The 20,559-nt window shown below is 51.2% G+C and overlaps 2 protein-coding genes across 5 annotated transcripts in view; one reads left to right on the forward strand and one right to left on the reverse strand.

Annotated features, from left to right (window-relative positions):
• The window catches only part of LOC142821626 (zinc finger protein RFP-like), a 394,289-nt gene that overhangs the window by 8,327 nt on the left and 365,403 nt on the right, over positions 1-20,559 (reverse strand). The window lies entirely within an intron of this gene.
• Positions 5-14,485, forward strand: LOC102453250 (uncharacterized). 3 transcript variants are annotated; one of them, XM_075913003.1, is made up of 10 exons: positions 5-505; positions 921-1,376; positions 4,932-5,027; positions 5,578-5,808; positions 6,115-6,137; positions 6,828-6,940; positions 7,503-7,562; positions 9,517-9,717; positions 11,168-11,263; positions 11,548-14,485. In XM_075913003.1, the coding sequence occupies exons 1-10, from the start codon at positions 401-403 to the stop codon at positions 12,990-12,992; spliced, it is 2,826 nt and encodes a 941-aa protein (XP_075769118.1). In that variant the 5' UTR covers positions 5-400; the 3' UTR covers positions 12,993-14,485. The 3 variants fall into 3 exon arrangements, with proteins under 3 accessions (XP_075769118.1, XP_075769117.1, XP_075769116.1); XM_075913002.1 differs by having other exon boundaries at positions 6-505; positions 11,150-11,263; positions 11,551-14,485; XM_075913001.1 differs by having other exon boundaries at positions 7-505; positions 11,150-11,263.

A 20,559-nucleotide genomic window follows, 5' to 3' on the forward strand; every position in this document is an offset into this window, starting at 1 on the left:
CGTGCCGCGGGTCGGTGTCTCGCGCCAGGAGGCGGGGCCCGGTGACGTCGCTGTGGCTCCGCGCTCTGATTGGTTCGTGGAGCCCCGGACCCGGACCCCTTCCGAATCCCTCCCCCGCCCTCAGTGTCCCTGGGGCGGCCCGTCACTCCCAGCGCCACAGCGGGGTCAGGGGAATCCCCGTCACCCAGGCGGGAGAGCAAGGGGGGGGGCAATCAACGTCATTGATGACGCCATACGGGGGCGGGGAAATCGCACGTCACTCGGGGCTGACAGCCGGGGGTTCCCTTGTCACTCGGGCTTCAGAGCAAGGGGCGGAGCGAGCAACGTCACTGAGGGGAGCCCCTCGGTCTGAGCTAAGCCCTGGCGCTGGATTCTCATCGGAGTCATTGACTCGCTGCGCATGCGCGGTCTGACCGCGCTCGCCCCATTCCCTGAGTTCCCGGCCGTGCTCAGGCCCCGCGCCGCGCCGTTGGGAGGGGCCGTTGGCGCCGTTACTCGCTGCAAGGTTAGTCCAGCGCGGGGGAGGCCTCAGCGCAGCGTGAGGGAGCGGGGCGGGGCTGTGACCCCCCCCCCCCGTCCTGCGCTGCTGGTGGGTCCGGCGCTGGGGATCGGGGCGCTCTGGGGGCGTCTCCGGCCGGGCAATGGCCTCGGCCCCCCCCCCCCCGCCTCTGCGCTCGCGTCACAAACACCCCGCGCGTGTCCCCCCCCCCCCCCGGCTCTCAGCGCCTCCTGATGCTCCCGGCGGGGGGGGGGGATTTGCACACTGGGAGAGGGGCCCTGGCATGAGGGGCGCAGAGACGGGGGGGGGGGTCTGGCTGGGCAGGAGGCTGAGGAGCCCAGGGGAGGCCCTGGGAGGGCAGGGGGTGAGCGAAGCTTTGGGGCTTTTTTGGTTTTTAATTTTGATTTTTTTGTATCCTCAGTGCTGGTGCCTCACGACTCCCCCCCCCCCCCCTCCCCCCCCATTGCTGAGCGCAGGGAAGTGGCTGCCCAGCCCAGAGGCAGCCATGGCTGCAGAGCGCTCCCTGGAAAGTGTCCGGGAGGAAGCGCCACGTCCCATCTGTCTGGAGGATTTCACAGCCCCTGCCACTCTGGAGTGTGGGCGCAATTCCTGCCAGGCCCCCCTCAGCCATCGGTGCAGAGACACTGAGCAGCAGGGACCCCTCCGGCCCAACCGGCAGCTGGCAAACGTGGTGGAACTAGCCAAGCCGCTGAGTTTCCAGGCAGCACAGAGAGCAAGATGGGACGGGGTGTGTGGGGAGCACCAGGAGGCTCTGAAGCTGTTCTGTGAAGAGAATCAAACTCCTATCTGTGTGGTGTGTGACAGATCCTGGGATCTAACAATGGCGCCTATACAGGAAGCTGCCCAGGAGTACAAGGTACAGAGTTGCTGTCCAGTGTGATGGGAAATAATGTTGGGTTTTAATTACAGGCTAATTTCACTGACTGTTACCGGGCACAGGTGTGGCACAGCTCTGTGAAGCCTTCATGGTACAAGTGATGCTGTAAAAAGTAAATGCTCTGGCTTTGTGGCAACTTACATCAAGTCTTTACAGATACCTGATGTGGGAAATGTTTCTCTGAGGCTCTGAATCCTGAAACCCACCTTCACTGGTGACAGGAGGGGTGTTTGCACAAGGGAAGGTGTTAACAATCAGAGAGGTTTAGATCACAGGATCAACAGGCCACTCTGTCAGTGAGCTGCCTTGGGACTGGAGAAGAGGAGGTTGCAAGCTGTTACTGATTGGAGGAATGGGACTAATAATCTGACATTTGCCTTATAGACCCGCAGTGGCATCAGGGCCCTGCACAACACCCAGCAAGGGAAAGTCCCTGCCCTAACTGGTAGGGACCCAGCTCCTTGCCCCTCAGCATCACTGAACAATGATGAAGTGTGGCCCTTGTGAGGGAAAGATGCCTTGATAAAGCCCCAGGCCCAGCAGGGAGAGGAGGTTTCCCACTAAGATGCTGAACTCCTGGGCTCCTCCATGAGGAGTTAAACTCTGATTCAGCAGCTGGCACTAGATGAGGTTGCTTTGTGGAACCCCAAGCACCTTCACTCCACCCATAGCAGGGCTTCAGGAAGTGCAGGTCCATGCCAGGCAGAACTGGGATTCAACTAGATTGTAGCAAGAGTTCTAACTGGTTCACTGATGAGCTAATGTTTATCGGTGCCAGTTACCTGTTAAACTCCTCACTGCACCTGCAGTGCCCGCTTGCCTCTGGCAGCTAATGTCAGTCTGCAGCTGCTGGGAGTTCCTATTGGCCAGCAGTTATTGTGGCTGCCCCCAGCAGACCTTGTGAGAGATCCCCGATCTCAGGAGAGCCTATTTCCACTACCAGCCCTACCTGTCTGCAGGTTAAAAAATACTAGAGGGGTAGCCATGTTAGTCTGAATCTGCAAAAGCGACGAGGAGTCCTGTGGCACCTTATAGACTAACTGAAGTGTAGGAGCATAAGCTTTCGTGGGCAAAGACCCACTTCGTCAGATGCATGTAGTGGAAATTTCCAGAGGCAGGAATAAATATGCAGGCCAGGATCAGGCTGGAGATGGCGAGGTGGATCCAATCAAGGAGGATGAGGCCCACTTCTAGCAGCTGATCTGGAGGTGTGAATTCCAAGAGAGCAGAAGCTGCTTTTGTAGTTAGCAAGCCATTCACAGTCTTTGTTTAATCCAGAATTGATTGTGTCAAACTTAAAGATGAACTGTAGCTCAGCAGTTTCTCTTTGAAGTCTGGTCCTGAAGTTTTTTTGCTGCAGGATGGCTACTTTTAGATCTAAAAGTCTATAAGGTGCCACAGGACTCCTCGTCGCTTTTAAAAAATACTGTCATTGATAAAATTGTAATCGATTACATGATTAGTATTGTTAAGCATTTTTTCCTCCCTAATCCCCACCTCGTTTTCCTCACCGATCCGTTCTCAGCCTTTGCAGGTGTCCTCCAGTATCCTCAGGGTATGTCTACACCACAGTGTTTATTTGAGTTATCTTAATTCGAAATAGCTTAATTCGAATTAACTAACTTGAATTAATGCGTGTACACACACAATGCAGTTGGAATTAGCGTTTTGCTAATTTGAACTACGGCATCCACGCTGAGTAGACACAGAATCAGATTTAAGGCTGGTTGGAACCAGGTCAGGGGTATCTTTGTGTGGCTGTTGCCTGAGGCTGAGGCTTGTGCTTAAGGGGACACACACATGACCCACCCCTCCCCACTCCCCATTCCCCCTGGGCAGCCAATGCTACAGTGTCCCTGCTGGCTTTCCTGCCTTGCTGTGGGACAGCAAAAGCATTTGTGTCTCAGAGTGCTCTGGTTGCTCTCACTCAAGACACCATGGCACTCTGCAACATGGAGCCAGAGCAGCCCCTGGGCACCTGGGTGCATCTCGTGGATGCGTTGCTACCAGCCTGGCTGCACCTGCTGCAGGCTGCCATCCGGGATATCCACAGGGGGGCTGTCAGTATCCAGGAGGCCCTGTGGGAGAGCGTCTACCCTGAGGAGCACTCAGAGCCTCCCTGGTCTGCCCCACTGGGGGCTTGTGCCTCATTCCTCTCTCACGTCCTTCCGCTCTACCACTCCCTAACCCCCCTTCCTGATGTCCAATAAAATACCTGTATTTTCATGAACAAAAACTCTTTATTTAACAAAACTGGGGGGGGAGGAAACCCTGGTGAGAGTTGGGAAAGGAGGCTGGAGAAGGGAGGAAGGAGAGGGACACCTGGGAGGAAGGATCTGGAAGGGGAAGGCAAGTGAAAGAAGGGGGACAAGAACCTCAGGGTTGGGGGTCTTGCCAGCCCTCCTGTCTCCCAGCGCTGCGTGTGCGGGGCCCTTGGCATCCCCGAGGCAAGGAAGGGGGAACAGGTGGTGGGGGAGGAAGAAGAAGCAGGGAGGGGGAGCAGGAGTGGGAGGAGGAGCGATAGCTGGGGCAGCCACAGGGGCTGGAGTGGCAGCCAGCACCAGTCTCTGCACCAGGGTCTACAGGTTGTCGTGGATGGCACGGCCCTGCTCCAGCAGCTCCTGCAAGCCCTCCTGCTGCAGGTCTTCCTCCACCCAGCGCTCCTGGCAGCAGACCTGCCTGGCATATGGTGCCAGGTGCTGCCGGTGGTGGTACTCTAGGTGCTGGGTCATCCTGCTGGCCCGGGTGCAGGAGGCTGTCCTGAGTGGGGCGGAGCGCCCTGCTCTCGCAGCTGGTGCAGCTGTGGAGAAACAAGAGACCTGCTCAGTTATCCCTGGGGACACAGTGGGTGAAACCCTGCCCCGCTTTGCAAGGTGAGGACGGCAGGTCTCCGCACCATCATGTCCTGCTATCCCTGGGAGTGTGAGCTGGCCCAGGACTGCATCGATGCTCCTGTGCTGTATATTGTGTGGGGGTTGTTGGGGGGGGGGGGGATGTGCCCTGCCTCTGCATAGAGGGAGCTTCTGGAGAGAGGGCATTGTGCAGTGTCTCTCCCCGGGGTCAGGAGCATGTCATGTACCTTCATACATACATGTGTGTGGGTAACAGGCCAGGGCCCCTGTGTGGCACATGCACAGGTTGCTGCGTGATCTGTGGTCAGCAAGGACCACACGCGCAGTCCCTAGGCTCCCCCCCACACCCTTCTCTCCTCCCCCCCCCCCCCCCCACATTAGGGGACAGTGATGGCACTCACATGTTGAGGCCTCCCTGGCCTCGGACAACACTGGCTACAAGCTTGCTGGGATGGCTCTGGGTGCCAGGCTCGTGCCAGGCTGTGATTCCAAATTAACTTTGCTGTGTAGTCATACCCTCAATCTTCTCCTGTCTCTTTTTCTATGGACAAACCCACGTCCTGGGCTGAGTCCCTGCTGGACAAGGGCAGAGTTCCACAAAACTGGGACTCTCTTAAAGGCAAATAAATGGGCGCCCAACATCTAATGGGGTTTGCACTTGTGCTTATTTCTGTTTCTTCAGGAAAAATTGGAGACTCATTTGAAGATTCTGAGGGAGGAGAGAGAGAAGCTGCTGAGAAGGAAAACAACAGCAGAAGGGAAAAGCCAGGAGTATCTGGTAAGTGCTTGTGGCTATGGACCAGCAGGGACTGGCAGTGGGAGAGCTGTGTTAGGAGGCAGACTCCTGTGTGGCCTTGGTGAGGTTGGGCTTATTTGTGTTTCTCCTGGATCATGGATTGCTGGCTGAGATCCATCTGTAGACAGGCCCTGAGCATCCATGTCAGCATGAGTTCATATCCAGCCTTTGTGGCTTTCCAAGGGAGCTGAATGTCCCCTGAAGGGCTGTCTGCTCACTTGGTGCATTAACATGTTTGCTTCTTTTTCCTCCCTGGGTATCTCTGTCAGGCTGGAGCTGAGTCCTGCCTCCTGCTGCTCTGGGTCTGAATTCCCAGAGCCCATGAATGACAGAAGATGTTGCCCATGACTGAGGGACATGGGTCAAAGGAGATGCTGGTAGAGATGCCTCTGCCGAGTAACCACAAAGTAGAGTCAAATGTCACACATTTTAGGTTTTTCCAAGAAATTCTTGCTGCTGCGCACTGTTCTCCATGAAAGAGCCCTGGGCTCTGTCCATGCCCCTCACCAGCCCTTTCCCTGTTTTCACACAGAAATGCACCCAAGCCAAGAGGCAGATGATTGTGGCCGAGTTTCAGCAGCTGCAGCAGTTCCTGGAGGAACAAGAGCGACTCCTGCTGGCCCAGCTGGAGAAGTTAGATGAGGAGATTGGGAGGTTCCAGACTGACACTGTCAGGAAACTCTCCATGCAGATTTCCCGCCTCAGCGAGCAGATCGGTGAGCTGGAGGGGACGTGTCAGAAGCCAGCAAGTGAATTCCTGCAGGTGAGACTGAGGGAGAAACGTCCCAGCTCCTCACACAGGGAAGGGAGGCTCCTGAATCAGAAGTGCTGGGGTCCAGCATTCAGATCTCAGTGTAACACCTTCTGCATTGCTGCCATGCGAGTGACTTTTGTGCTTTGTAGAGTTACAGGCACAGAGCTATTAGAGATGGCAAAGCCCCATGTGCTCAGGGGATCCATGTTCTTGGGGCTAGGGCAGGGCCTCTTCCCATGTTTGCAAAATCCCTTCTGTGAGGTCCCCTGTGGGTGTCCAATGAGGCTGAGATTCTTTTCTGTGTCTTTTTTCTAGGACGTCAGAAGCGCCCTGAGTAGGTACGTGGCTCTCACTTCCCTCACACTGCAGAGCGCGGGAAAAGGGCTTGGAACTGATGTTAGCACCACATCTCCACAGGGCTCTACAGCCAGACGTTCGATACAAATATCTCTGACTCCTCTAATTCTGAGGGTCTCATCGTCGCACTTTAGACTCTGGAATTCCCCATTCAGGGCACAGTCTAACCTCAGGTGTTTGCTAGAGCTCTCACCTCCCTGGGGCCTGGCTGCTTCAGGACTATGGGGTGGAACATGGGCCTGTCACTGCTGGGCGCATTCAGCCCAGAGCAGCAGGGACCAAGAGTCTGTCCCACCTGAGGGCTGTTTGGAGACCTGTGTGGAAGGAGCTGGGGAGGGGGGAGCTGGTGTCTCACTGTAGTCCCTAGTGGACAGATTCTTTCAGCCCTTCACATGGGAACCTTCTGTCCCTCGGCGCCTGGGCCAAGGAGTAAGTTGGCCATGGAGACTCAATTCCCCTTTAGTCCCCCAGCCAGTCTCCCCAGACCAGAAGTGAAGAACAGCAATGGGACCTTTCAGGGGAAGGTTGCACGGTCATGGAATGTATCGTCCTTGCTCTCAGGCTGGGAGAATTGGAGGATTCTAACTCCAGGCCTATTAGAGCTGAGACTTACTAGCCAGAACTTATCAGCAGTAAACTAAATACAATCACATGGAATTGTTTCTGTCCAGGTGTGAGACGGGGCAGTTCCAGCTGCCAGAGATTTCCCCTGAACTGGAAGAACAAGTCAGCACCTTCTCCCAGAAAACGATTGCGCTGTCGGAGACTCTGAGGGAGTTCAAAGGTACCTGGAAGGGACGGATGAGGGGAAAGTGGTTCAAGTATTTGAGACTACTGAATCTGGCCTCTGAAGTCAATCTTCCCCTGCCTCAATTCCCACGTGAAGAATGATGGCCACATCACTCTGCTCTCCTTAGAGACACTAAGCGAACAGACCCAACTGCTTGCAGATAGAACCAGGGGTTCGCAAACTCTGAACCTCCCATTTAGAGATCAAAATGGCCAAAGTTACTGTGATGGCCACGTGTTCTGCCACCACAGCTCCAGGTTATGATAAGAGGCAGTGAGTGAATGAGAAACCAAGTGGGAGGGGGTGAGGAGGGAAGAGTAAAGCTCATTTACAGCTTGTCTCTCCTGGGATGGGTGTGAGGCTGCAGAGATATTGGCTCCATTGCTGAGAGGTGCCCGAGTGAGAGAGGAAATGAAAGTTTCAGACTCTTTCATACTAAATACCTGAGTGTGTGTGTATCTGATCTCTGATACAATTGAAACACAGAGTTCAAAGTGTGAACATTGTTATAAATAGGAGAACCTGGAATCTCACCTCTTATTCCTTCCCCCACCAGATACTCTGCCCTCTGCACTGGAGAGAGGAAGATTAAAATCTCTGGGAGCTTTCAGACAAGGTGAGCTTGCAGGGAGAGATTCTTTAAATGATGAGAAAATTCCTCTGAAAACATCTTCATGGGATTGTCATTGAAGTTACCTATCAAACCCAGTGACCATGGTGCACACAGCCCTAAATCTCATACACTGATCAGTAAGGAGCCCCAGGGGCGCTGCTTGGGGACCTGCAGACACTTTGAGAAACACTGATCTACAAGGTGTGATGCTAAAGGGGTGAAGTTAAAGCACACAATGGACGGCACCTTCAGGCTCATATTTCACTGCTCGGACAGTTTCAATATGGGATTAGTTTCAAACAATAAATAGGCTGAGAGCTGACTGGCTTCCACGGTATCAGTTTGCTTATGGTGAGAAACTTCTGGATACACAAGGGCTCTTCAGTCTAGTGCAGACCTGGGCAAAATACAGCCTATCTAGCTCACCAGGCCATTGGATGCAGCCCACTGATGCTTTGCGAGCCATGGGCTAGTTCCATGCTTGCCACTTTCCATCTGCAAGCCACTTCACCGGAGGTGAAGCGGAAAGGCTACAGGCACTGCTTCCACCCCCAGGACAGTCTCATTGGCTGGTTTCTGGCCAGAAAGGAAGCACTGTGCCCCCTCCCCTCTGGCTCAGTTATTCACTCACCCACATGGCCCCGCAGCCTGTATGAGGGTTGAGCAGGCTTCCTGCCTGCCTCAGAGAGGTGCTTGGCTTCTTTTCGGGAGTCACTCAGATAAGTCTCCTGGCCAAAGCCTGCCTCTGGCACCCCAACCTCTATTTTCCCCATCTAATTCTCTGCCCCCAACTCCTGGCTCCCACTCCACATACCCAAACTCTTTGTTCTTTTCCTGCATCCAAGTAACCCTCGTCTCTTTATTTGTCCACTTAGCCTTTCCCCTAAATTAACTTTACTTTAAATATCTCGTGAGTCGTTGCTAATCCAGTGCCCCAAATCACACTGCCTCCTTCACCCGAACTCCTTCCCAGATCCCTCTTTCCCTCCTGCATCCCAACCCCTTACCGAAAGCTCCCTTCTTCTCGCAATGTCCATCCCATACGCTCTATTTCCTGCTTAATGTCTTGGAAGAGTGCAGCTCTCAACCACTTTCCAAAATCTTGGAGTCTTTCCCCCCGCTCCCCAAACAAAATGAATTGCCTACCCCTGGTCTAGTGGATACAGTTCAATGACAGTCAATAACTGAAAGCTGCAGTCAGAATTTCAGGCTAGAGAAGAGGCACAAAGTATTTGATGGGTAAGAGGATTAGCTGTTGAAATAAATGAGCAAAGAACTCCATCTCTTGATGTCTTCATATCAACACTGGGCGACTTTCTACAAAATATGCTGTGGGGAAACAGAGCTTTGTGCATGGGTAGCTGGGCTAGGTGTAATGGCTTGTGCCACAGAGGGGACAGACTGCATGGCTAAGGATATCTTCTGATGCCATGAATCCATGAATTTTAAGGTCTTATCCTGTAAACATTCAGCACACGTGTTTAATAATATGTATATGAATACTCATATTATTGTTGTGGAGAGAGTTTATAAAGTGTTCTCTGTTGTGGAGAGAGTTTATAAAGTCTGTGTCAGATGAGAGAACCAAAGTTTGGGTTGCAAATCACTGCATGAAGACTAAGGATTATAAATACAGCAGCCCAAATTAAATTAAACCTATGTCCATGTTCAGGCAGATGAATATGTGGCTTGTTTAGCAGAAATCCTGGGTGCTGAGAACTGAATCCCATTGTTACAGGCAAAGTAATATAACTCAAGACAGGTATTGAGAGAAATAAATACAACTCTCAGATCTAACTTGTGTGTGGTTTTTATGGAATATCTAGACTCAACGTTTGCCCAAAACTGCAGAGTCCAGCATGTTTTTCACCAGGGACAGAGTCTGGGCAGAATTGGGTGTGGAAAGGATTAAAAGCCCTTTTTGAAATGTCTCCAATTCCCCTTCTTCCTCTGCCAGGCTGCAGAACACCCATGTCTGACTCCAGCTCAGCCCCTGGCCTGCAGATCCAGAGACAGGAAATGGCCGTGGCGGAGCCGGTGAGCTTTGAGGAGGTGGCTGTGTATTTCTCTGAGGAGGAATGTGCTCTGCTGGACCCGGGCCAGAGAGCCCTCTACAGGGATGTGATGCAGGAGAATTACGAAGCTGTGAGCTGGCTGGGTGAGGATTCCTGTCCCTTTGTGTAACAGAAGCTGAGTGGGCTCTGGAGCAGCTGGGTTGGGTTTGGTTCAGGGTCCTTTATTGCCCAAACCCCCAATATCAGCAGTATGTGCCTCAGTAACCCTGGCTCTTGCGTGAGAGATGACTCGGTGACATAATAGTGGTGCTGCTCTTCCCACAGCCAAGGTCTCATTGTGGTTCCAACCATCTTGCCCATGTTGTGCCTTGACCGTAGGTGTCAGTGGAAGGGCCCAGGCAGGTACCAGAGTTGTCGGGCTGGGTGCAGCTGCTCTTAGCGTCCGCAGGGTCCCCTTGTGCTATTGTGCTGAGCCCCTGGAAGGAAGGCGCCAACTCAGAGTCCTTCCCTTCCTCTGGTAGATTCTGTGCAACCCAGAGGGGCACCAAATGGCAGGCTCAACTGGCCACAAAATGAGGGCTGCTGCTGCTGGCAGAGCCGAACCAAGACTGCAGAAGGGGAGCTGAGCTGCAGGAGCATCTACGAGCAGCAGAGAAGCAGCCCAACCTGTCTCCACGTTGGCTGGCACAGTCAGTCAGGATCAGGAGTATGGACCATAGGCAGGGCTTGAAGTGGCGAGCCAAGGATTCATTTTCCTGATCAGACAATTCCCCTGCCTCCTTCTGGCTCAAGAAGGGCATCTGAGCCCAAGAGCAGGGCAATTCCATCCCCCAGCCAAGAGCTTTGTGGGCAGAGCCCATAGGGATCTAGAGCTCTGCTGGATCCTTTCCCTCCCAGCCCTAGAGACCTGACGGCTACGTCTACACTGGCCCCTTTTCCGGAAGGGGCATGTAAATTTCACGAGTCGTCGTAGGGAAATGCGCGGGGGATTTAAATATCCCCCGCGGCATTTAAATAAAAATGTCCGCCGCTTTTTTCCGGCTTTTAAAAAAGCCGGAAAAGAGCGTCTAGACTGGCCCCGATCCTCCGGAAAAAGTGCCCTTTTCCGGAGGCTCTTATTCTTACTTCAAAGAAATTACTCCCGTGAAATTTACATGCCCCTTCCGGAAAAGAGGCCAGTGTAGACGTAGCCGACATGTGTCAGCTCAAATATGAGTCCTGGCTAGGGGCGTCTGTCAGTCCTGAAAGTCTTAGAGCTTTCCCGTTATGAACAGTGTGTTCCTGTCCTGCCCAAGTATGGAACAGGCCCTAAAGGAGACTGAGTTGTATCCTGTAAGAGTGCAGCAGAGCACTCAGTTCCCCATGGGAGTCAGCTGGGCTATTCCCAACATGGTAGTTGTACAGGGGTATTATGGAATTAGTGTATCCTGGGATCTTGTACCAACCAGAGACCAGTCTCTGGAAGGTGGGGAAGGAGCCTGTCTGGGTAGGAGACTCAGATCCTGGCTTTGGAAGCAGGAATGGCACAGACCTTAATGAACAAGATCAGCACTTGGTTAATTGCTCCCCAAATAGGATTTCCTATTTCCAAAGCTCATGTGCTCTCCTGGGTGGAGCGAGGGGAAGAGCTGCAGATCCCGGATCTCCAAGGCTGTGAGGAAGGGGAGATCATCAGTGACACCCACACAGGTGAGAAATCAGCTAAACTGACTTAAACCAATGTCTGTGTTCTCATAGCAGATGTTGGTTGTGTGTTTTCATCAAGTCTGACTGGCCCTTCAACCAGTCTTCAACTCCACGCTGAGAGTGCTGGGTGGGGAAAGAGTTATGGTGGTGCAGGGTGAACTCAGCTCATGATTATTGTATCTTTCCAGCCATTCTTTGGGTTTGTCCCGCATTTTCTGTTCACCATTCAGAATTTTTCTTTCATTTCAGCACAGGGAATGACTATGTGCTTTCTCTCTCTATCCCAGCAGATGATGGGATGCTGAATGAGAACAGTGAGAGGAGTCTTCAGGAGGAAGGACCTGAGCGAATTGCTCCATGTGGGGTGTTAGTGGAAATATCTGAAGGGCATGTTTCTCAGAGTCCTGAGCAAGGAGAGACTCGTGAGAGTCTGCATAGTCTACAAAGGCAGCAGGGAAACCATCCAGAAGCAGGACAGGATAAATTCAGTCAGAGGAGCAGAAGGTTGAAAACAAACAAACAAACTGTCCAAAAGAAAATCCCCCATCAACATTCAACTTGTGCTTGGAGTGACTGTGTAACTCCTATTAAACATGAAAGAGCCCAAACAGGAGAGAAACCCTTTAGCTGCTCTGACTGTGGGAAAAGCTTCAGTCAGAGGTCACACCTTGTTATCCATAGGAGAGCACACACGGGAGAGAAACCCTTCAGCTGCTCTGACTGTGGGAAAAGATTCAATGACCGGTCACAGCTTGTTATCCATAGGAGAGTTCACACGGGAGAGAAACCCTTCAGCTGCTCTGACTGTGGGAAAAGCTTCTGTCGGAGGTCACAGCTTGTTATCCATAGGAGAGCACACACAGGAGAGAAACCTTTCAGCTGCTCTGACTGTGGGAAAAGCTTCAGTCGGAGGTCACACCTTGTTATCCATAGGAGAGCCCACACAGGGGAGAAACCTTTCAGCTGCTCTGACTGTGGGAAAAGCTTCAGTCGGAGGTCATGCCTTGTTATCCATAGGAGAGTTCACACGGGAGAGAAACCCTTCAGCTGCTCTGACTGTGGGAAAAGATTCAATGACCGGTCACAGCTTGTTATCCATAGGAGAGTTCACACGGGAGAGAAACCCTTCAGGTGCTCTGACTGTGGGAAAAGATTCAATGACCGGTCAAAGCTTGTTATCCATAGGAGAGCCCACACAGGGGAGAAACCCTTCAGCTGCTCTGACTGTGGGAAAAACTTCAGTCAGAGGTCACAGCTTGTTATCCATAGGAGAGCCCACACAGGAGAGAAACCTTTCAGCTGCTCTGACTGTGGGAAAAGCTTCAGTCGGAGGTCATGCCTTGTTAGACATAGGAGAGCCCACACAGGAGAGAAACCCTTCAGCTGCTCTGACTGTGGGAAAAGTTTCAGTCAGAGGTCACACCTTGTTATCCATAGGAGAGCCCACACAGGGGAGAAACCTTTCAGCTGCTCTTACTGTGGGAAAAGCTTCAGTCAGAGGTCAAACCTTGATACCCATAGGAGAGCCCACACGGGAGAGAAACCCTTCAGCTGCTCTAACTGTGGGAAAAGCTTCAGTCACGGGTCATGCCTTGTTAGACATAGGAGAGCCCACACAGGAGAGAAACCCTTCAGCTGCTCTGATTGTGGGAAAAGCTTCAGTCAGTCCTCAGCCCTTGTAAGACATAGGAAAACCCATAAGGAAGAAGCTATTCACCTGCTTTCACTGTAGGAAATGTTTCAGTCAGAGGTCACACCTTGTTATCCATGAGAACTCTCACAGGACAGAAATCCTTTAACTGCTTTGACTTTGGGATATGCTATAGCGAGAGTTCAAGGCTTGTTGCATATAGTTGATCCCACACAGGTGAGAAACCCTATAGTGGGGGTGAGCAAAATTTTCTGTTAGTAGAATCCAGCCTTCCTAAGACTTTGATCCTGTCCACAAGGCAGTGCCAGGCCCCACCTCAAAATGAGCATGTGCTGAGGGGGATGCAGCTTAACCCCATCCCCTCTTCATGCTTTGTAGCCACTAGAGAGGAGGCAGTGCTAGGCTGAGTCTTTGCCACACAACCCGACCCCGGCACTAAAGGCACTGCTGCCACTACACTGCTGGCCTCCAGGGCCATATGGCCATGTCAGGGGTGCCTCTGGGGCTGTTCCTGATCTGCATGGCTGCAGTAGCGACACCTCCAGCCCTGGACTGAATGGGTGCAGTAGTGGGGTGTCTGGTGTCCGGGGCTGGTCCTAGTCTGTGTGGCTGCTGCTGCAGAAGTAGAGCCTCCCTCTGTGGTGACCAAGACAGTGTGACTGGAGATGTTGCTGCAAGAGGGCCCAAAGCCAGGTAATATTTTCTGTCCTTCCCAGACACTCCCTCCCAATCACCTCAATTCCCTTTCCTCCAGCAGCCAGCATTCCCAGCTTTCACTGACACCCTCCTTTTTTCTTGCACCCTCTCTCCTGGCCACACATTGCATCTTCCCCCTGGCCAGACACCTGCCTGCTTCTGCATCCCGGATACTTCCTCAAGACCCCAACCCTTTCTTGAGGCCCCTGTCACGTTATTGGATTTTAAGGTGATCATACAGATAACTGCTGTGATCACGGGGAACTGTTTGCCCCAAATTTGGTACAAAGTGGGCCGTGTGAGGTGTCAAACAAAAGCTGATATTGTGCTGATTCTGTGTATGGTATTTGTGTACTTGTTTGGAGTTTGCATGGGGAGTTATGACTATGGTCTCGGCTGATGCTGTGTATGGACTGCCTGTCATGAGGACGAAATGTCCTATGAGTGACTATGCTAGTCAGTATAGCTCCAAGGACAATAGTTCACAAGGTGGCCAATACACACCTGAAGAGGAAAGCTGCAAAGCAGCCAGAGCACAATGGCTGCTGGCATATGAAATAGGTCACTTGACCATGTAACTAGCTCTAGCTTGGGAGACACCAGAAATGAATATCAAATGCCATGAGGGGGGCTCCATCTTGTCTTCAGTTTTGCTACTTATCCCAGATGCAGCCTTGCTAAGGACAGAGACACGGGAAGGATTGCTGACCCATCCTGACATACGATATACCCCAAAGACTTATGCTAGTAGTTTGTAACATCTCCACTAAGATACTGCATCAAGAATTTGCTGATTGATGTATATAATGTATTCTCCTTAACAGCCCTACTCTCAACCTTTTCTGTCTTATATTAATAAACTTTTAGATTCTAAAGGATTGGTCCACTGTGCTCTGGTGGGTAAGATCTAAAGTATAAATTGACCAGGAATTCATGGGTGGTTCTTTGGAACCGGGTGGATCTGTTCTGGGTTGGAGAGATTGGGCCCTCACCTGTTTGTAATCCCAGGGGTGATTGTGGCATAGGAAGAGCTGGAGTATCTGAGGGGTTTTGCTCATGAGGCTTCCTGCAGGCTGGATTGGCAGCTGAAGTGCTCAGTGTGACTGGTTTGTGGCCTATTTTGGAAAGGTCTCCAGTGAAGGGCTGTCAGCAGTCCTGGTTTTGAGCAATTTGCCTTGAGTAGATTCCCTCAGCAGTGTTCAGGCCCGGCCCAGCCAATCACAGCCCTGCCCTCTCCAAACCGTCTGTAGATTACTGTTACTAATGGAAACGCACTGTTAATTACATAATTAGTCAAGCCATTTTGCTAGGGATGCATCTGGACAGTTGCATTTGAATTATTAAAGAGATTAAACCTTTTAAATTTCTCATGTTAGTTGATCAAACTTTATTTTAAATTAAGTAAAATATTTATGTCCAATACATACTGTGGAGGTAGGCCTCACTAGCCTGGCCAAAGACTGAACTGTACGCAGTGTATCCTGCGTCAGAAGGGAGCTTCCTAAGCAAGTTGAGTAAGAAACCATAATGCTGTTAAACAAACAAACAAAAACTCGCACTGCTTGCTGTTTATCGGGTCAAGCAGATGTTACCATCTAAGAGTAAAGTGCCTTACTTCCTCTTTTCTCTGTAAATTTCCACTGTGACTTTGTAAGAAGGTATAATTATCTCAGACGTTTGAGTGTGAGGAGAGGCTTGTATTGGTAAGGGGTAACTCCCTGCCATCTGCAACACCACCACCCCCAGCTGGGATATTAAAATGGTTTTGTCTTACTTGAACCCTAAACCTAGGGTGTGTTTATTCCACGGCAGTTCTGATGCCGTGACTCAGATCCACACATCCTGCTTTTCGCTCGGGAAAAACCATGGGCCACTCCCTACCTAACTGCAGGCACCACAAGCAAGGTGAGGAGCCTTTTAAATCCCTACTTTGAGAATCAGTAGAGGGCTTGCAGTTGGCTTCAGGTGCTTGGTGGAATTGCTGGATCCGAACCTTTAAACTCAGGTCAGTTCAAAACCAGTGTGCCTGCTTAAAACCACAGTTCTGTCAGGAGTTTGGAAATAAGAACATTCTGGAGGGAGAGTCTGGTATATAAGTCCGGTTGTTAAATCATGCGTTTATTGAGTGTGTGAATGTATGTGACTGAATGCATGATTCCTGAGAAATGAGCATTGAGTCTTGTTACCTCCCTAGGATAGACTCCTGGGGCATCCATCAGTCACCCTGGCTGCCCGCTGCAAAGGAGTAACCAGCTCTAGCAGTTAAAGTCTCGGATGGTATGAGGTCTCAGTGGTGACTAACCCCATTTACCCCTTCCTGTCTCCAGCTACATCCTGTTACCGGGGGGTCAGGATCACCTCAGAGACAGAAATCATGGGATGATGCCTGGACAGTGCAGACTTCCCCACTAGTGTACCCATGTTTCCCTGTGTAGATGAGGTAATAGATACTGGACAGTCAAAGGAAATTCCCGTTCCCCCTTAAGGGGACTCCAGCATACTATATGTATATGCATTGCTCTCCTAAAACTTGCAAGTTTCTGGATCAGTGGGATGCGTACACATAAAATGATTCATCTAGACAGTTTCTGGTGAAAGGTACTTTTAACATAGGTAAAATAGTGCACTTGAAGGGTGCCTTGGAGTCCAGAGGATCTAATATACCCCAGGTTCAATGGGATATCTTTTTCAATTAGTATGAGGAGGTGTCCAAAAGGAAAACAGAATCTCAAATTAGGAGTCCAAAAGACTCGCAAAAAACAAAAATAAAATCTTAAGATGACATTTAAAACAAATCAAGAAAAATTGGCTATTCCTTGAAATCTGATCTGCAGTGTTATAAGAAAACGTCCAACTGCTTAAATACATCCTGGGTAAGGAGTCTAAAGGACTCCCCCCAAAAATTAAAAAGTCAATTGAAATCTTTTAAAAATCAAATTTAAACATTTGGCTACAGACACTTTGTTAAATCTACTAAAAAAAAGAGATAAATTCTATTAACACTTAACTGGTTAACTGCATAAAAGAATGGAATGTATACATTGTAAATTTATTGTAAAAGCTGCACCCTTAAAGGTTAAATTTGCTCTCTTAAGAAAACAAATCATATACTTTTGGCTTGCTTTCAGATCCAAGGTTGTATGAATAACAAACTGCCTGTTTAGTTCAGAAAAATGTGGGGCCCACTGCATATGATTGTAAGCTTGTAACACTGTATATGATTCTTTTCCAGAAAAAAAATCTTTTTGATTGCTGGAATAGTAACTAGCAAATGCCTTGTTTTAAAAAAGAGTTTCTAGCAGTAAATTCTCTCATCACAATAATTTGAAGCTTCACACATTAAAAACCCTAATCAGCAGTACAAGAGAGAAACTAAAACATGCCACCTTTAAGTTAATAATTGAACAATAAAGTAATCCACTCAAATCCTCTAAAACTGGTGTGCAAAACAGAAGCATACCATTGAGTAACAGCAGGCTAATCAAAAATAACCACTGGGATTGTTTACCTGTTTCCCTGGCCCTGGGGCCTTGTTGAGCTCACAACTGTGATGGCCAAGTGCTTAAGGCATTAGACTCGAAATCCAATAGGGTTGCCCTGTGCTGGTTCAAATCCTGCTCACAGCGAGGCCTGTGTTTTGGCCAGACCCCTTGGTAGAGCAACATGGTTGAGACCCCTGGCCCAGAATAAAACACGCCTGTCCCATGAGAAGGGACTCCTGGCAAAGGGGGGCTACACAAAGCAGCTGGAAACATAGATAATAGGGCCCTGCCTAACTGATAGGCGGAGCAGTCTGGCTTTCAGCAGAGCCATCTCCTCATGGACACAGCCAGGGAGCTAAGGGCCTCGAGTGGGCCCCTCCCTCTCCTATTTGCTCTCCCCAGAAGCCAGCCCTGGTTGGGCAGAAAGAGGCTGGGTCCCAGTGGCCTTCCTTTGCCTGGCTGAGGCAGAAGCCATGGAGACAGCTGAGCTGTTCACTGGGGGAAGTGCCTGGAGGCAGCCAGACAGCTGGGAGGGAGCCAGAACCGGGCAGAACCAGGGGAGGGGAAAGGGGTAAGGCAGAGAACAGAGACAGGGGAGCAGAAAAGACCATCCACGAAAATCAGAGAGGGGCAGAGAAGTCAAAATGGCAGCAGCATTTCCCCCAGTGACACTTCTGGAAAGGGGCAGCTGGACTTTCTTTTGCTCCTCCCCACTTTTCACTTGCGTGTGTGAGGCAGAGGGTGCAAGCACGTCTCCCTGGGGTGCCCGGATTCAGCTGCTGGTGGCCTGCCCTGTGCTTCTGCCATTGTCCTGTGCCCCATTGGCCACACACAAGGGCTATGTCTACACGGGCAACATCTTGCACAAGGTTTCTTGTGCAAGAAGCCTTGCAAAAGAACACGTCCGCACTGCCGTGTGCGAGATGTGCTTTTGCACAAGCGTGCCCATGGCAGTGTAAAATAGCCATAGGGCTTTCTTGCGCAAGAGAGCATGCACACTTGTGCTTCTTTTCTTACAAGTGTAAGCGCTCTTGCGCAAGAGCTGTTGTGCAAGGGAGCTTACACGTGTAAGAAAAAAGCATAGCTCTTGCGCAAGAAGCCCTCTCTTACCACGCCGTATTGTAAATCTTGTGCAAGAGCAGGCAGGCAGTGTGGATGCTCTGAAGTCTTGCACAAGAACAGCCAGTCTTGTGCAAGAACCCACCAGTGTAGACATAGCCAAGGGGTTGCTTCTGGGGAGCAGGTCGGTAAAGTGACAGGGGGGGATTTGAACCCATATGACTGGCCTGACTCACACTAAGCACCACAGCTTCGATGTCCAACACACTTTCGCATTCCATTGTGCCACAGGTTGCCCAACCGGACGTCCCCTCTCTGCTTCACAGCACTTGGATTTCTTTTTTGGGAGGCCCAGCAGGAAGAGGGAGTGGAAGGGAGGGGCTATTGGACAAACTTAGACCCCCCTAGGCTGGCTCTGCCCGTTAAATAGAGAACGTAGCATCAAGCCCCCTGCATGCTAAGCAAGCGCTCTGCCACTTGAGCTAATTCCCCCGTGGCCCTGGGTTGCTTCAGAGCCAGCTCATTCCACAACCTTCCTGCAGCTACCTCCAGCTCTTCTGTGGAAGGGCCCTTAGTCAGTCACTTTGCTATGGACTGGCAGGCTCAGCTAATTAATGTTTGGTGCTAATAATGTCAGGGTGCTGAGTTCAAGCCCTTGCTGGGCAGTGTTGGCAGGGTAGCCTGTTCTTCTTCAGCTGCCTGCTCTGGGAGGGCAGGTTGCAAGGAACAGGCAGGAGCCCTAGTTTGGAGGTGGGACCAGCAGACACAGATCCTGTGCAGCCCCAGCCTGGTGCCAGGGGACTCTGGCAACATCCTTTCTTCTAGAGGCTGAAAAGGCCTTGGACCCTGAGCCACAGCCCTTGTGCCAAGCTCTACAGCCAGCACTGGGTGGGCATTAAGCCAAGGAAGCAGGCTTCTGTGGAAGAGGTGCAGGGAGGGGGTGAATCCCATGAATGCGATGGCTACATCTACACTGTCAGCTTCTTGTGCAAAAACTCTTTTGTGGAAGAGTTCTTGTGCAAAAAGTCTTCCACCAGAGAGCATCTACACTGCCATGTGGTTTTGTGCAAGAGCATCCATGGCAGTGTAGACGCTCTCTTGCTCAAGAAAGCTCTGATGGCCATTAGGGGCTTCTTGTGCAAGAAATTCATGTTGCCTGTCTACATGGGCCTCTTCTGGAAGAGCTCTTGCACCAGAGGGCTTCTTCCTGAGAAGGAGCATCAGAGTTCTCACGCAAGAAGCCCTGATTTTCTACAGTACAATGTCAGTTTACTTGCACAAGAACAAGCAGCATGTTTTTGTGCAAGAGCTGCTCTTTTCAGGCAAGAGTAGACACAGCCAATTTGTCAGCTCCAAACAGTAACTGAACCTACAAACATGACGATTAAACACAAGAGTAATCTTGGGATTGAACCAGGAACCTTCAGATGTTCAGTCTAATGCTCTTCTAACTAAGCTACACTGACTGCTGTAAAGAAGCCTGTCTGCACAAAATGGACGTCATCATGCCCTGCCCAGGAAGGAGAGACTGCCTTTCCACAGCACCCCTCCTCCACAGCCCAGAGCCAAGGTTCCCTCTAAGCCAGGCCTGGGCAATACACCAGCCCATCAAGCCACCGGATCTGGCCTGCAAACTCAACGAGAAGCCTCGGTCAGATTCCCTGCTTCCCCCGCCCCCGCACTCTCCTGAGAAAAGGGGGTACTGCTCTTTCACAGTGGTAGGGGAGGGCTCCTTGTGCTGTACCTGCACCTAAGTCTCCTCTGGCACCCCAGCCCTTCCCTTCCTCCACCCACTGGCACTCCCATGTGTAGTTAAAGGCAGGAAGTTGGGGGAGGGGGTGTGATAGGATAGTACCTGTAAGAAATTAAAGTGTAGTGTGTGAGAGGCTCAAGGCAGGGATCTGGGGAGCTCGAGTGGGGTGGAGGGCTCATGGCAGGGATGAGGATGTGGGAGGGTACAGAAGTCAGGGCACAGGATTGGGGGTCTTGGGGCTGGGACTGTGTGTTTGTGTTGAGGGGCTCAATGGGACTAGATTCCCAGCTCCCTCTGCTCCGAGCTCCCTGAGGCCCTTTAACACAGAAGGGCTTTCTCTGCAGCGCGCTGAGGCGAGGAACCCCTGAGCCAGTGACACGAAATAGCCGTAGTATGGACGCTCCACTGCTGCTATTTCAAACACACTCCTCCCCAGAGCCACTGAAAATCATTACTCCCCAGCACTTCTTGGGGCTCCAAATCGACATAGAGCACGTCCCCATTAGATTGCTGGTAGAGGGGCCACTGACAGTCAAGAGAACCGAGGGGTTTTCTGATGGCGGCAAACCTCTTTCTACGAGGAAGAAGCCTTTTCTCTAAAGAAGCGTTTTTGGGGAAAGGTGAGTGTGGACACGGAAGAGGGAGTTCTTTGGAAAGA

This window comes from Pelodiscus sinensis, chromosome 31, assembly GCF_049634645.1.
Source record: "Pelodiscus sinensis isolate JC-2024 chromosome 31, ASM4963464v1, whole genome shotgun sequence".
Taxonomy (NCBI): Eukaryota; Metazoa; Chordata; order Testudines; family Trionychidae; genus Pelodiscus; species Pelodiscus sinensis.

Bases quoted from the DNA above. Each gene is read 5' to 3' on its own strand.
- LOC102453250 (XM_075913001.1), top strand. From the start codon at position 401: ATGCGCGGTCTGACCGCGCTCGCCCCATTCCCTGAGTTCCCGGCCGTG. The intron at 6,138-6,827 runs GTACGTGGCTCT...GTTTCTGTCCAG, and splicing joins GTCAGAAGCGCCCTGAGTAG to GTGTGAGACGGGGCAGTTCC. The intron at 7,563-9,516 runs GTGAGCTTGCAG...TTCCTCTGCCAG, and splicing joins TCTGGGAGCTTTCAGACAAG to GCTGCAGAACACCCATGTCT.